Source organism: Hipposideros armiger, unplaced genomic scaffold, assembly GCF_001890085.2.
Source record: "Hipposideros armiger isolate ML-2016 unplaced genomic scaffold, ASM189008v1 scaffold_254, whole genome shotgun sequence".
In the NCBI taxonomy this organism is placed as follows: Eukaryota; Metazoa; Chordata; class Mammalia; order Chiroptera; family Hipposideridae; genus Hipposideros; species Hipposideros armiger.
Window position 1 is genome coordinate 2,197,958 of NW_017731604.1, and position 17,561 is coordinate 2,215,518.

The 17,561-nt window shown below is 37.3% G+C and overlaps 1 protein-coding gene across 1 annotated transcript in view; it reads left to right on the plus strand.

Moving 5' to 3' along the window:
* The window catches only part of LOC109390085 (vascular endothelial growth factor receptor kdr-like), a 286,991-nt gene that overhangs the window by 214,069 nt on the left and 55,361 nt on the right, over window positions 1-17,561 (plus strand). The window contains exons 22-25 of the mRNA XM_019656126.1: window positions 759-966; window positions 2,693-2,790; window positions 3,999-4,121; window positions 4,224-4,335. Of these exons, the coding sequence (XP_019511671.1) occupies window positions 759-966; window positions 2,693-2,790; window positions 3,999-4,121; window positions 4,224-4,335 (541 nt within the window). The remainder of the gene's footprint in view (window positions 1-758; window positions 967-2,692; window positions 2,791-3,998; window positions 4,122-4,223; window positions 4,336-17,561) is intronic.

Below are 17,561 nucleotides of genomic sequence, written 5' to 3' on the forward strand. Positions count from 1 at the left end.
AGGAGGAGGAGGAGGAGGAGGAGGAGGAGGAGGATTGGAAAAGGCCAAAAAAAGGGGAGGTAAGGTATGCATTTATGCATCCAATAGAAATTCGAACTCAGTGAACTCTAAAGTCACTTCCAATGCTGAGCTTTTTCTGAAACAGGCTACACAGCATTTTTTCTTTAGTTGGCTGAAATGATGTCTTTGGTTTGTGTCAGGCTCAGTTTACACTATGAGGTCCAGAGGAATCAGCTAGCTTGAGATCCCATCATGCCTTTATTCTTCTATAGCTATGAACTTGAGCTCTCTGAAATCACCTGAAACCTGAAGCTCTGGGAAAAGGTCCATCGTCTTCCCTAATTGTAGCAAAGGGAAAGGGAGTAAAGTAACCATAATAAAAAAAAACAGAGGGTGTCTCCATTTTATGGTATATTCTCCATTTCTAAGCCCAGGAATATGGTATTCCAACACCCTTTGTGGTACCACATGCTACCAAATATCCTGACCCTAGGAAGGTCTTCTGACTTAGAGGGCAAGAAAACCCTTTCAACAGCCAGATCTGGGATGTTTCCTCTCACCATGGATGAGTCAATTAACATCATGGCATAAGGAACAGAGCCCTTGGCTGGTAATGAGCACTCTAGCTTCCTCCAAAGCTATCTGTTTGAGTAATTGCCTTATACCTCTCTAGTTCTCAGTTTCCCAATGGAAACATAGGGTAGGATGCAATAGATAATTTGTCTCTCCCAGCTCTAAGGATCTATTTACTCTCTCAGGCCCTGATCAATATGGATAAAAATGTGAAGACCTTTTATGATTCTGACGGCAAGCCCACCCAGCTTATGAAGCACCGTCTGGAGAGTGTGGCTAGCACAGGAAGTTCCACCAGCTCTGGCTTCATTGAGGACAAGAGCTATAGTGAATCTGATGAGGAGGAAGAAAGTAACCGCCACTTTCTGGGGGTCACAATATCCCACCGAATAGGTATGTGGGGCCCTTTTCTGGCCAACACTCAAGGCTACCAGATGTTTGAGGGTAAGGGCTGGGTTGGAAGGGTGAGGCCACTGCCCAGCAAGGTCAGACCAAGGTTGAGGGAGGTGAGGTAGAAAACCATGTGCCTTCCTTTACAATTCTTGATACTTAGCTAAGAGGACTTTTGGTTCTAAGCTCAGTTTGCACTTCTATTAGCAATCAGAAGTAGGTTACAATGACACTCCCCCACATTGTTCTAGACCGTTACAGTTTCCAGAGTCCTTTCCAGTGAATGCTTTCGTTGACCTTCATGACTTCCCTGTGAGATGAATAAGGATGCTTACCTCAATTTCACAGAAGAGAAAACTGACACTCATAACAGGGATAATATAAAAGATATTTAACAGATACTGACTGATAGTCAAAATATTTAACAGATATGTAAGATATTGACAAATGGATATTAATATGGAAGTATTTTACAGGTGTTAAAATGTTTAACAAAATATGGCACAGATAGTGGCCAATCAGAACAGATGCCTGATGTAGCCCTGGAGCGGGATCTTGGGGTTGCTGGATCAGGGTAAAGTTTGGGCAGGGATAGAGTAACTGTAGTGGTGCACCACTTGGAGAGCTCAGAGCAGTAAATACTTACCAAGTAGTATGGAAATATTTTATGAGTAAGCAACGATTATAGCTGTACCAGTGTGTACCACCTCAATATAGGTCTGGCTTAGCTAATTAAGAGAAGTTGGAGTTAAACTCAAATATCCCTTCTATTTTACTCACCGCTGATTTGAACTGACACGTTCAGGCCCTAACCTTGAGTGACACTTGTTTTATTCTGCCTGAGGTTTCTGTCTGACTGTGGCATCCACTGTTGCCACTGATCTTTCTGGTTTGCTATGCTCCTGGCTCTGCTCTGTTCCTCTTCTTGTCTTTTTGGTCACAAATGAATTATGTGTGCAATCTGTCTGGCTTTAATGCATGTTGAGACATCTTCTAGCTTGAGAGTTAGTAGATCTGGGTTTTATTACTGGCTGTACCACTGATGTACTGTGTGACCTTGGACAAGTCACATCTCTAGACTTCGGTTTTTTTCTACTTGTAAAATGACATCAGTAACTTGGACTAGACTCTTTGTAAAGGCCCTTATAATCCTAAGCTGATATTGTTAGAACACCAAGAAGGGCATAAGAAATTTCTGAACTTTACATCTATTGACATAAATTGGAGGATGGTGATCTAGCAATGAGTGCATTATGTAGTAACCACACATTGTGATTACAAAAATTCAAACCTGTTGTTACCATGAATCTTGGGAATTTCCTGAAAATTCCCAAACTTTGGCATTCAACAGACGTCTTTCAGATTCTCTCTTGCACCCAGAATTGGTGAGGAAATCTGGACAAACCATGTATTCATTTTTTTTGAGGTGGGGTTTGAAATATGGTAACCAGAACAGTCAAGGTATGAGCTGTCTAACCTCTGAAAAAATTCTCATAAATTATATTTGATTTACAAGGTTAAATGACCACCACTTAAAAATATATATGAGCTCTTAGTAGAGTAAGACCAGCCAAAGTCCTGTTGTCAAAAACCTTCGCACCCATTCTGCAAGATTTTATGGAAGGCAGGACTTTTCTCCTCTCTAGCTCTTCCTACTGCTATCTCTACAGAATTGTGAGGATGTTTTCAACAACTGGCCTTTCTGTCCTCCCTTTTTTCTCTTCTCTAGACTCAAATAATCTCTACAAGCACCCTCTCACCTTGGAGGACCTGATCTGCTATAGCTTCCAAGTGGCCAAAGGCATGGAGTTCCTCGCTTCCAGAAAAGTGAGCATTCATTCTTCCTATTCTTTCATTTCCACTGTTTGGGAAGTTAAGGAGATGGATTTCCATGATACCAGTTTCCATAGTAGATTTTTTCCCTAAAGTATCTTCTTGTACTTGTCTGTCTCCCCTTTTCTAATTGTTGTTTGAAAAATTCACATACATTCACATAATAGACAGCTACTCATCAGCCTACCTGCAATTGTTAGGGACTTATTTTTCAAACTCTAATCTAGGAAATGGTTGGAATATTTAATATCAGCAGTGCAGTTTATTATATATTGAAATTAAAAATTTCAGCAAATATCTGTTGATTGGTTATTACGTTCTCTATGCTAACAGCTGGAGGTACAGACATGAAAGATACAAATTCTCTTTCCTCAAAATTCATTGAGGAAAACAGATACTATATATAACAAAATAGGATAGATCCTATGATAGAAGTATGAAATAAGTGCTTTGTGACTGTATGGAAGGAAGCCTCGAGAATCTGTCATTTTTTAGAGGAAGTTATATTTAAGCAATATAAAGACATGAAAATTAGGAAATTTTCCATAGATCTGGAGACTAGAACATAAGATGCATGGAGGTGGGGCAGATGAGGAACTGTAGTTGAACAGAGAGCTTGGCATTGATTATGAAAGGCTTTCGACATCATGCAAAGAAATTTAACTTTTATGGTTTCCAGTTGTCACAAGATAAAAGTATTTAAGCAGGAACATGCTCAGGTTTGGGTTTGGGGGACCAGAGTGGCCCATGGACTAGTTAATGGGGCTAGACTGGAGGGAAAGATAACAGTTAGGGGACCATTGCAGTGGTCCAAATGAGGGAAAGGAAGGGTCTCTGTGACCCAGAGCACTAGCAGTGGAATACAGTGGAGAGAATAGATTTATGTGCTCAGGAATTATCCCAGGGTCCAAACGACAAAACAGGTCAGTGGTAGCCAAATAAGAGGAACCATTCCAGTGTAGTGGAGACTGTGCCGACCCAGCCAAATTTCACAACAGACTAACTCATCAGTCTCTCGGTAAATGTTAGCTTTAAACACATATTTCTGAGGCTGAACACTTCTAAGACATGTTCCTGTTCTGGGTTTTCATTCCTTTCTCTTCCACACTAACACCCAGCCCTTCTCATGGATGAAAATCTGTAAGCCTGCACCATCCCAGGGCCTAGCAGCTCTCTGAGCCTCCTTTGTCCTTTCTCTTTAGTGCATTCATCGGGACTTGGCTGCTCGGAACATCCTTCTAGCTGATAATAACATTGTGAAGATCTGTGACTTTGGTTTGGCCAGAGACATCTACAAAGACCCTGACTATGTCTGGAAAGGAGATGTAAGTTCAAGTTTTCCTGACATAAAGCCCCAAGCCCAGGCTCTTGGCCTCTGTTGGGGTTATGGCTGTTATTCTCATGACTCTCCCATTTTGGTTTTCTAGGCAAGACTCCCACTTAAGTGGATGGCACCTGAAGCCATTTTTGACAAGGTTTATACTACTCAAAGTGATGTGTGGTCATTTGGAGTCCTGCTGTGGGAAATATTCTCTCTGGGTAAGTGCTTCTCTTTATGGTCACTTCCTCACCATTCCCAGCCCACATTGGCTACAATCCCAGAACTTAAAAGATCTCAAGTTGTAGATACAATGGATTTGGGCAGAAAACCCTGGTGACCAAGAACTAACAAAAACTGTCTCATTTATTTACTGATTGATCAAACGTATTCAACAAATATTTATTGAGAATCTGTTGTGGGCCAGGCATTCTGAGTGCTGAGGTTACAGTAGTAAACAAAGCAGATGATAATCCCGGCCACCATGGGTCCTCCATTGTAGTCAGAAAATGCTGACCTTAAGTACTTAAATAAAACATAGATCATTTTAAATGATGATGGGCAGTATGGAGAAAGATTAAGAAGGGAGTTAGGGAGTACTGGTATAGAGCAGAATGTGGGTTGGATTTTTAAATGGGTGGTTAAGGAGAGCCTCACAGAAAGTAAAATGTTTCAGTCAAGATCTGAAGAGTGAGGAAATGAGCCTCACAGCTCTCTGGGAGAAGATAACTCTAGGCAAGGGAAACAGCAAATGTAAAGGTCGTAAGCTTGGAGGGTGCCCAGTGATTCTGAGGATCAAGCAGGAGATTACTGGGGCTGGAGTACATGAGTGAGAGTAAGAGTAGTTGGAGGTGAGGTTAGAGAGATTAGGAGGTACACACATCAGACAGGTCTTTGTTGGCACAGAGAGATGAATTAACTTTTTAAAGATTTTTCAAAGAGCCAGATTTTGAACCCAGAATCTGACTCTCAAACTCTACTTTTAACCATCATGCATACTGTCTAGAGTACCCAAGCCATAGTGTGGTATCAGTGTTTCTAAATCCTGTGGAGCTTTGAAGAAAGTGCCACAGTAAAGCTTGAAATAAATCAGTCCTTCAGACTCCCAGTCCTACATTCCTGGTACCTGGAAGAAAAAACTAAACATACCAGTAAGCCTCGAGACGTTGCAATATAAGGCTTTTTTTCTTTAAAACAATGCTCTCATTGTATATTAGGACTGCATCTCACATCAGATTTTCCTCTTTCTGTGACCCTGAATCAAAGGCCTCTCTGTGGTGCCAAGAGTTTTTTATTAAAGTCATCCAGGCGTGTCTATTTGGGAGTCAAGTGCTCCTAACTCACATGATAAATATTTTATGACATATTTTTGTCACTGAATGTAGAGAAGGATTCAAAGGTTTATAGGTCACTGAAATCTGAAGTGATTGGAAGATGTTTGTCTTGTCCACTGAGGCTGCTTTGGCCCTCATCTACAATGTCTGTTCTCTCTGTCTAGTCTCAGAGATGAAAGGTGTTTAAGAGCTGGACAAAGAAAAGATGTTTGAGCAAAAGGGAAAAGACACAATTTGGTTTTTACCCAAGTTACATGTGGGATCAAAAGCTAAAGCAGTAAACTGGGACAGTGCCAATAATAAATATTGATATACCAGACAACTTGGATTTCAGAATAGACTTCCCTGTCTGTTCTGTCTATTCATCAAATCTTTACTTGGAAAGGAACAACTGCACACAATCCATCCTACACACATTGCCTTCTTTTCTAAATCAGTTTCAGGTGTACAAAGCAATGTAATAGTTAGACATGTACACCCCTTACAAAGTCATAACCCCCCAATCTACCCTTCTAACTACCCCTCTGACATCACATATACCTGTTACAATACACTGACTATATTCCCTATGCTCTACTCCACATCCCATCTCTCTCTCTCTCTCTCTCTCTCTCTCTCTCTCTCTCTCTGTATTTAATTATAGTTGACATTCAATATTATGCAACTTCATCTTCAGGTGTACAGCACAGTATTCAGGCATCTGCACATTCTATGAAATGGTCTCTCTGATAAGCCCAGTGCTCATCTGGCATCCTACATAATCTAATTAAAAAAATATATATGCACCCCTATGTTTATTGCAGCGCAATTCACAATAGCCAAGCAACCGAAATGCCCATTGATAGATGACTAGATAAAAAATTGTGGTACATATATACAATGGAGTATTGCTCAGCCATAAAAAAGCATGAAATTTTACCACTTGCAACACACATGGCATTTTGAGACAAGGCAGCAAGCTAGCTGCTAGAACTACTTTCTTCAGTGCTTCCCAGGACATAGAGGCACTGAAACCACACGTACCAGTGTGCTTTGGAAAGCAAGGAGTCTGAAAAGCAAAATTTTGAGACAGATGAAGGTTTAACACTTGTTGTTTTAATCTTTTTTGATGGAAATCTCTCATATGGATTATACATTTTCTTGCCTCATTAAACTCTTTCAATCCGCCATTGATCCCACTGCCCTCTACTCTCATATTTCCCTTTTTTTCTTCTTCGTCTTTCTTCCTCCTTTCTCTCATTTGCCAAATTTACTTCCAGCAGAATCTGAATTTCATAACCCTTGATACCCATATCCACTGACCACATTGTGTCTTAAGTAACACCACATCTTTTGCTTTTCTTGGTTATTTTTCTTGTAGCTGCAGTTCTAGGCTCTTGTGGCTATTTCAATGAACAGACCCTGTCCCTAAAAGTTGAGGTGCTGAAAGCCTGGATACTAGATAAATAGAATGTTATTAAATCTCCTCTCACTACTAGATAATAACACATGGAATAAAGCAGCAGTTTTTCTCCAAGAAGTTTAGCATTTGTAGAAAGTACATAATAATGTGGATAAAAATGCTCTAAATTGGAAGGTACTGAACCAATTAAAGAGATTATTATTATTTTATTTTTTTTTAAGATTTTTTTTATTGGGGATTTTGGGGGATGGGAACAGCGCTGGGGAATTGGGGGAAGGGGAACAGACAAGTTGCTGTTGTTTTTTTGTTCTTCAGTCTAGTTGTGGAGGACGTTGCTTCACTGGCCCAAGTTGGCACCATCATTGCGCTCTTCCCGGGTGAGGCACATCAGTCGCCGGCTTCTGGACGGCCGCTCACTGCGGCTGCTCGGCTTCTGGACGGCCGCTCACTGCAGCTGCTGGCCGCTCACGCTGGCTGCTGGCCACACACTCTGGCTGCTGGCCACACACGGCAGCCCATGGCAACCCACTGCCACAGGGGCTGCAGCCTACGCCGTCGCCGGCGACTCACAGCAGCCCAGCTCCAGGTTGAGCTGTTGTTCAGCATCTTAGCTGCAGAGGGCAGTGTCACTGGCCCTCATATGTGGGATCCGAACCGGGGCCTCTGGCGTCCCAAGCCAGTTTAAAGAGATTATTATTACCTCATTTAATTACTGCAAACTCTGGAGAGCTAAAATAGGCATTGTTATCCACAATATATAGGTGAGAAAGCTGAGCCTCAGAGAACTACTGATGTATTGGAGGTCATACAAAAATTAGTAGTCACAGCTGGGCCTCGAATTCCAAATCTGATATTAGATTCAATGTCATTGCCTGTGAAGAAGAGTTTCCTTGAACAAACCTGAAATCATTGAGAAACTGAGGTAAATAGGTAGTTGTAGTGCTTGCATCATTCCAGAATTAAAAGTCTTGGCCCCAAATCATCTAATTTAGTCCTCTCTTTTTAAGTAGACCTTTTTTTCAATGTGCTTTGCAAGAGAGGTTGCCAGATCTATGCATATACTCAGGATCTGGGAAAAACCCAACTATCAGGACCCAAACTCAGGACTTATTAAAATCCTCCAAACCTTTGTTTATGAGCCTTGCCTTTCATGTCTCAGTGGGTCAGAAATTCACTGACAACAGCTGCATTAAAAATAAAGAATTGCTCTGGGATTTCAGGCAGCTGTTGTGCTCTAATTTAAATTCATAAAGATAAGATAATCAAAATACTCATGTAAGAAAACCACAAATATTTGGTACATCTTAGCATCTCATTAAGATGAAAATGGAGCCCTAGGTATCCTATTATATTTCACACATTGAGGCAATTTACAAAAATTATCCTGAAGGTATTGGCTCCCAATTTCTTGTTCCACCAATTTACATCTCTTTATTGGGCCTCAATCCTTCATCTATAAAATGGAGCCTTACAGCTGGATAGACTCTGAGTCCTCTGCAGCCAGAAAAATCTGTGATTACAACTCCAGGATGTGCTTCTAATTAGCTGTTGGTGCGCCAAGGGGTCACACCCTTTCTTGGTCCCTGCAAAGCAAGGGAGATGAATTAGATGTTGTGCAAAGTTCCTTATGGATATCTTATTCTGTGGTGCTGTGGAAATGGTTCTTTTGTTTTTGCAATAGATCATATCACCTTTAACCAGATATAACACCTGCCAACACCTGCATCCTCTTATCAATGCCCTATTGGATCCAAGCTTGAACTCTGGCTTCTGACTATGCTTTGTGATGGAAATTTTGAAGAGAACAGCAAATGGCTCTCAGTAGCCCCAAGTACTATTCTTTGACTGTGGTATTTCAGGGTTACTGATATGGGCAAAGGCAAGAGGCTCCATCAAGCTGTGCACTTAAGGGCAAGCCTGAAAAAGGGACTAGAACACAGGGAAGAAACTCCCTAACCAGATGCACTTATTTTTCATTATATATCAAATTCAACAACAAATATACATATATTAAATTCCTACTGTATGCCAGACACTATTTTATGAGCTGAGGACACCTATCAGTGATCAAAAAAACAAAAATACCTACTTTCAAGGAGCTTGTATTCTAGCAAGGCAAAGTGATATTAATTAATTAATTAATAACATATTGGATCAGAGGATAGAGTATGATGGGTCATATTAGATAGAGGGGCAAAAGAGGCTTTTCCCATACGTAGGGCAACATTTGAGCAGAGATTAGAAGAAAGAGAGGTAGCTAGCCTGTTGGCCATCTGGGATGAGAATATTCCAGGAACAGGGAACAGTGAGCCCAAAGGCCCTGAGGATGGAACATGCTCAATGTGGTGAGGACAACAGTGAGATGTTGTTGTGGCTAGAAGGCACTGGGTGAAGGGTGAGTGCTGGATGATGAGCATAGAGAGGTAGCCAAGGACAATTTCACATGGTGCCTTACAAGCCATGGTAAGGACTTTAGATGGAGATGAAGCAGATATATTGGCAAAGAGTTATACATGGAGAAAGATGACCTATCTGACTTCAAGTCAGATCTGAGTATGAATTTCAGTGTGGCCTCTCATTAGCTATATCACTTGAGCAGGTCACTACCCCAGTCTGGGTCCCAACTTCCTCATCTATAAAATGGGGTTAATAATTATGATATCACATAGCTGTTGTGTTAAAGTACTATTTGAATGATAAAGTGCCTTACAAATATTTAGTGTATTCTCCAAGGGTTGGAGTTCCAGTCTCCTCATTCAGGATCTTAGATTTTTGACATGGGTGGCTAAAATTGTATCTAATGCCTGAACAAAAGCAGAAGGAAGCCAAATACTAGACTGTTTTGTTAAAACAAAACAAAACAAAACAAAAAAACACCTTTCTTCTTATAGCATGTGTGTGTAAATTCTCATTTGCATGTACATGTGGTGCCTATGTTGTTTGGGTTATTAAACTTGCATGATACCATAATGGATGGAATTTTGCTGCAAAATTTATACCTGGCTCAGAAGGAGAATGGGAGAAGGCTCATAAAATTGAATCTTCATACAAGTCCTGAGGTTAGGACCAGGTGGAAGGGAGAGAGCAGGGGCAAGTTTATAAGGGTTGAAGGACTTGCTTTTTCACAGTGGCATCCCAGAAACTTCATCTCTATATTCCTGCCAATTATTATTAAGCCTGGAGTGTTGCATCAGGCCAAACCCAGAGCTGGAAGACATTACCAGGAGAATAAAATGAGTTTTGAAACAGGAAAATATTTAGTTTAAGAGGATTTATGACTTGCCTTTGAAGGCAAACCTGTGATCAGCTGCCAGGTACAAGATGGTATCTCAAGGTATCTGAAAGATAGGTTGCTGGGAGAGAAAGAGAGCAAGCAAGGGGTCTACAAAGCTGTCAAATCCTGAGGCACAAGATTGCCACAACCTCATGCCAAGATAGTCTTCCCAAGAATTATGATTTATTCTGGCTTTGCAAGGAGCGTTGGGAGTGTTTTTCTAAGGAGATGTTGACCCACTTACATATGCCACTTAAAGAGTGGAAGCTGTTTTAACAGACACATCTCAGAGTAGATCTTAGAGTACCATCATAGTGACCTGTACAGTAGGTACTCAAAAACCTGGCTGTGTGGAAAGAACAAATCACAGGTTGACCCACCCAGTTTGAAACTGAGCACTTGCTTTCAAGACTGCAGTTGTACCCACTAACTGAACTTGTACCCACTGGTTGAGCAACACCTTTGCCGAGACCCAGTGCTAATGTTTGGTTCCATCAAGAGAAGTCACAGTGAGGCCCACTTTTGACTGAGTAGGAGTAACAGACAACTATTACGACTTGGGTCAATAAAAGATGCTACTAAAAGGTCAAATACAGCTGGTTTTGTGCCCTTATATTTTGATCAATAATACATAAATTTCCAATTCCCAGTACTATTTCACACTCCCTATTTTTAGCCCTAGAACTAGGCACAGCAATTACCATTATGAAAACCCAGGCAATAGATTTGACATACATAATGTCACTTTTGATAATTAATTTTGAAATTCTGGCATATGAATAAAGTAAAACCTGGTTTCTATTCATTTAACTTCTATTAACATCATCACAAACCACTGCTTTTTAAAAGAAATAAAAGGAAAAACATGTACAAATTAAGTGGATTAGAAGTTTATTACATCAGAGCTATAATTTAATTCAACAAATATCTGGTGCATGTCTTCCACATTAAAGGCATTGTAAAGTAAGACAGTTCCTAGCTTCCAGGGGCTAACAATTGAGTTGGGAAGAGAAAAATACACCCAACTAATTCTAATGCATGACAGACTGTGACAAGCCCTATAATAAAAGTCCAGGCAAAGTACATAAAGAAAACAGGGAGGATAATACGAGTTTCTATTTCTGGGAGGAAAAGGAGATCTACAAAAGCCCCTTGGAGAATGAGCAAGTTGAATTGGGCCTTGAAGCATATGAAAATGAAAATGAAGTTTGAGGAGGAGGTTTCAGAGAAAGGTATTTGCAGAGTACTTCAGAAAGAGGACAGTATGAGCAAAAGCATAAAATTGAAAAGTAGTTTAGGTTATGGATATGCTTTAAAAAGTACTTTTGCCTAATTGACCATTTTAATCCAGAACCTGTGGAAACAATTCTATTATTAAATCTCCAACCAGACAAGCATATATATCTGTCTATAGTTTTAGGCATAATAAATACTTGTAAATATATTTTATATATCTGACCACAGCTTTATGTACAATACATACTGTTTGATAGCTTTATTGAGGTATAATTGATATTTTTAAAACTGCACATACTTAATACATACAATTTCACAAGTTTGTACACATTCATACGCTGACATACAATCACCACAATCAAGGTAAAAACACACCCATCACCTACAAAAGTTTTCTTGTGTCCCTTTGCTATTTCTGTGTGTGGTTAGAACATTTAGCATGAAATCTACCCTATTAACAAATGTTAAGGTGCACAATACAGTTTTGTTAACTATAGGCCCTATGTTGTACAGCAGCTATCTAAAACTCATTCATCTTGGATAACAAACATTATACTAGTGAACAACTTCACATTTCCCCCTCCTCATTCCCTTCATTGTATTTTCTGCTTCTATAATTTAGACTATTCTACGAGCATATACCTCACATAAGTTGATCATGCAGTGTATGTGTCCTTTAGTCCTTCTGTGACTGACTTACTTTACTTAGCATGTTTTCCAGTTCTATCCATGTTGTGACAAATTACAGTATTTTGTTTTTTAAGGCTGCATACTATTCCATTGTTTGTGGATAAATATCACGTTTTCCTCATCCATTCGTCTGAAAATTTGAGCTGTTTCCATATAATAACTATTATGAATAAGGATGCAATGAACATAGGAGTAGAGATATTTCTTTGAGGTCCTGATTTAAATTATTTTGGCTATAAACCCAGGAGTGAGATTGCTGGGTCTTATGATAATTCTAGTTTTGATTGTGGGGAATTTCCCTGCTAGTTTTTTTATACTGGCTGCACCATTTTACATTCCTATCTAGTCTACACCAATGTAATTTCTGCACATCTTCACCAATACTTATCTTTAGTACTTTTTGTTTGTTTTTTGTTTTTTGTAATAACAGCCATCTTAATAGGTGTGAGGTGATATCTCACTGTGGTATTGATTTGCATATCTCTGATGATAAATGATGGTGAGCACCTTTTCATGCACCTGTTAGCGATTTGTATGTCTTTTTGAGAGAAAGGTCTATTCAAGTCATTTTCTCATATTTTAATTGGGTTTGTTGAGCTAGAGCTGTTTCTCATATACTTTGGACAATAATATTTTATCAGCTATATGATTTGAAAATATTTTCTCCCATTGCATAAGTTGACTTTCATGTTGACTTTCATTCTGTTAATTGTTTCCTTTTCTGTGCAGATGCTTTTTTGTTTGATGTAGTCCTTCTTGTATATTTTTGCTTTTGTTGTCTGTGCTTTGTTGTCATATCCATGAATTCATTTCTAAGGCCAATATCATGAAACTGTTCCTTTAGGTTTTTTTCCTAGGAATTTTACAGTTTCAGGTCTTAGTTTAAGTCTTTAATCAATTTTTAGTTGATTTTTATGTATGGTGTAAGATAGGGGTTTAGTTTCATCTTTTTGCATGTGTGTATCTAGTTTTCCAACCACCATTAGTAAAAAGACTACTATTTCCTTATTGTGTATTCTTGGTACCTTTGTTGAAGATCAGTGAACTGTATATGCATAGGTTTATTTCTGGGTTCTCTGTTATGTTCCATTGGTCTATGTGTCTGTGTTTTTGCCAATATCATACTGTCTTATTTATTGTAGCTTTGTAATATATTTTGAAATCAGGAAGTGTGATGCTTCTAGCTTTGTTCTTTCTTAAATAACTTTTTAGTAAAATTTATTTTTATTCTTTTCAATTACAGTTGACATTCAATATTATTATATATTAGTTTCAGGTGTATAGCATAGTGGTTAGAAATTTATATAATTTATGAAGTACAAGAGTACTGTAGATATTTGGGAACTTTTGTGGTTCCATATGAAATTTGGGATTATTTTTTTCTGATTCTGTTAAATATACCATTGGGATTTTGATGGGAATAGCACTGAATATGTAGATTTATTTTGGTATTAAGGACATTTTAACAATATTATGTTTTCCAATCCATGAATAGAGAATGTCTTTCTATTTATGTAGGTCTTCATTGATTTCTTTCATCTATACTCTGGGGATTTCAGTGTATAAATCTTTCACCTCCTTGGTTAAGTTTATTTCTAAGTATTTTACTTTGGATGCTATTGTAAAATGAGATTGTTTATTAATTTCTCTTTTGGATAGTTTGTTGTTAATGTGTGGAAATACAACTGAGTTCTGTATGTTGACTTTGTATCCTGCAACTTTATTGAATTAGTTTATTAGTTCTAATAGTTGTGTGTGTGTGTGCGTGTGTGTGTGGTCTTTAGAGTTTTCTATGCATAGATTACATCATTTGTAAACAGATAATTTTACTTCTTCGTTTCTTTTGTAAATTCTAAAGCTTTTATTTATGATTAACTGAAATATATTTTACATATACTATTGTGTAAATTTAAGGTGTAAAACATTAATTTGGCACATTTATATATTGTAAAATGATTGCCATAGTAGTGACACCTCTGTCACATTACATATTTATCCTTTTGTTTTAGTAGTTGGAATAATTAAATTGCAGCCTCTTGGAAAGTCGACAATTATAATACAATATTGTTTATTGTCATTACAATATTTGTAATATAGTAATCACTGTACTGTGCATTTATTCTCTAGGGCTTATATACTATTCATTGAAAGTTTGTACATTGAACAATATCTGTTCGATCTCCCCATTCCCCATCTCCTAGTAACACCATTTTACTATCTGTTCTTATGAGCTTGGATTTTTTGCATTCCATATATAAATATGGTACTTGACTTTCTCTTATCTGACTTAATATGATGTGCTAAAGGTCCATCCATGTTGTTGCAAATGACAGGGTGTTATCATGTCTGGTTGCAGGATAATATTCCATTGTGATGGTATATATATATATATACATATATATATATATATGTGTGTGTGTGTATATATATATGATATATATATCTTATCCATTCATCCATTGAAGGACCCTTGGGTTTTTTCCATATCTTGGCTATTGTGAATAATGTTGCAGTAAACATGGGCATGTAGGTATCTCTTTGATGTCCTTTTGTTATTTCTTTTGGGTATATACCCTGAAGTGAAATTGCTGGATCATGTAGCTCTAGTTTTAATTTTTGAGTTACCTCCATACAGTTTTCCACAGTGGTTAAACCAATTTACATACCCAGCAGCAGTATACAATAGTTCCCTTTCTCCACATCCTCACCAACACTTATCTCTTGATGATAGCTACTCTTCTTGATGACAGCCATTACATCAGTGGTATCTTACTGTGGTTAGTGATGTTGAGCATCTTTTCATGTACTTTTATTTTCATGTACTTATTGACCTGTTGGATGGCTTCTTTGGAAAAAATATCTACTTTGCTTCTCTACCAATTTTTAAATTGGATTGCTTGGTTTTTGTTGTTTGAGTTGCATGAGCACTTTATATATTTTGGATATTAACTCCTTATTCGATATATGGCTTCCAAAAATTTTCTCCCATTCTGTATGTTACCTTTTGTTTTTTGTTTGTTTTGTTGTGTAGAAGCTTTTGAATTTGATCCAGTCCCATTTGTTGATTTTTGCTTTTGTTTTTTGTACTTTTGGTGTCATATCCAAAATATTATTACTAATACCAATGTCAAGCTAATTTCCTACATTTTCTTCAGGGAGTTTTATGATATGAGGTCTTATGTTTAAGGCTTTGATTCATTTTGAGTTAATTTTTGTCAATGGTGTGAGATACAGGTCCAATTTCATTGTTCTGCATGTGTTTATCCAGTTTTCTCAACACCATTTGTTGAAGAGAATATCTTATACCCATTGGATGATCTTGGCTCACTTGTTAAATATTAACTGACCATATATTCAGGGGTTTAATTTAGGCTCTATATGCTGTTCCATTGATATATGTGTCTATTTTTATGCAAGCTTCATACTGTTTTTTTTCAATATTTACATTTGTTATACAGTTGGAAATAAAAAAGTGTGATACTTATGCCCCCCCTTAGGATTGTTTTGGCTATTTCAGTTCTTTGCAAAATTTCATGCAAATTTTAAGATTGTTTTTTCTATTTCTTTGAATAGTACCATTTGTGTTCTGATGGGAATTGTGTTATTCTATAGATGGGTTTGGGTAGTATGGACATTTTAACAGTAGTAATTCTTCCACTCCATGAGCACAGAATGTCTTTCCATTTGTCTGTGTTTTCTTTGACTTCCTTCAGCAAAGTCTTGTAGATTTATTGTACAAATCTTTTCCTTCATTGGTTAAATATACTTCTCTTTTGTATTTTTGATACTATCATGAATGAGATTGTTTTCTTTATTTATTTTACAGATATTTTGTTATTAGTGTATAAGAATGCAACTGATTTTTGTATGTTGATTTATACACTACAACTTTACTAAAATAGTTGATTAGTCCTAACAGTTTTTGTTTGAGTGTTTAGGATTTTCTACATACAAAATTATGTCACCTGCAAACAAAACAATTTTACTTCTTCTTTTCTGATCTCAGTGCCTTTTCATTTTTTGTGTCTTGCCTAACTGCTCTAGCTAGGACTTCCAGTACTATATTGAATCAGAGTCATGAGAGTTAGCACCCTTGTCTTGTTCCTGATCTTAGTGGAAAAGCTTTCAATGTTTCACTGTTGATATAATGTTAGCTGTGGTTTGTTGCTCATGACCCTTATTATGTTATGTTCCTTGTATAATGTCAAGGATTTTTGTAATGAAATGTTATTGTATTTTGTCAAATTATTTTTAAGCATGTATTGAGATGATCATGTATTTTTTTCTTTCATTCTGTTAATATGATGTATTACATTTATTGATTTGCCTATGTTGAAACATTCTTGCATCCCAGGGATAAATCCCATTTGGTCATGGTGCATGACCTTTTTAATGTGTTCTCAAATTCATTTTTCTAATATTTTGTCAAGAATTTTTGCATTCATATTCTTCAGGGGTATTAGTCTATAGTTTTATTTTCTTGTAGTGCCCTTATCTGGCTTTGGTATCAGGGTAGTGCTGGCTTCGAAAAACGAGTTTGGAAGTGTTTCCTCCCCTTCAATTTTATGGAAGAATTTGGGGAAAATTGGCATTCATTGTACTTTAAATGTTTGATAGAATTTGCCAGTGAAGCCATCTGGTTCTTGGTTTTTCTGTGTTGAGAGGTTTTTTATTACAGATTCAATTTCTTTACTCATTGGTTTGTTCGGGTTTCTTATTTCTTTTGCTTTAGTCTTGGTAGGTTGTGTGTTTCTAGAAATTTATACATTTCTTTTAGGTTATCTTATTTGTTGGCACATAATTGTTCATAGTAGTCTCTTAGGACTCTGTGTTTCTGTAGTATTATTTTTGATGTCTCCTCTTTTATTACTCATTTTATTTGACTCTTTTCTTTTTTCCCCCTTGGTTTTCTGGTTTTTTTAAATCATGTCAATTTTATCTTTCCGAAACACTAGCTCTTAATTTTATTAATCCTTTCCATTGTTTTTTCTAATCTCTATTTATTTTATTTCTATCCTGATCTTTATTGTTTTTTCTATATTTTGGTTTTCACTTGTTCTTTTTCTAGTTCCTTGAAGTGTAATTAAAAGTTACTCTGAATTGAGGAACTTTAAAAATAATTCAAATTACCTGAATTACATCACAGTCTTCATGCTTTATAAAAGTAATTATCATTCCATATGAGACATGAAGTATTCATGTTGCAGACAATGACTGATGACCCCAAGGATATGCAGATCCCTTGCTATAACTCCAGTTTTCTGGGACAGTAATGATCCACAGATTTGGAAGTATTAGATTAGATGACACAATCTTAAGTTATAAGACCTAAAATATCACATCAACAAAACAGTCACCAAATCTGGAATGAAATACAGTGAGCAATAATACATTACTTCACATAGCAAGGGAGAGGTTACTAAAATTAATAGTGTGTTACAAGTTCCCTTGAATTAGGTAACAGATGATGTTTCTATTGTTTAGCTTACTTGCAAAAAACTAGAAACTTGA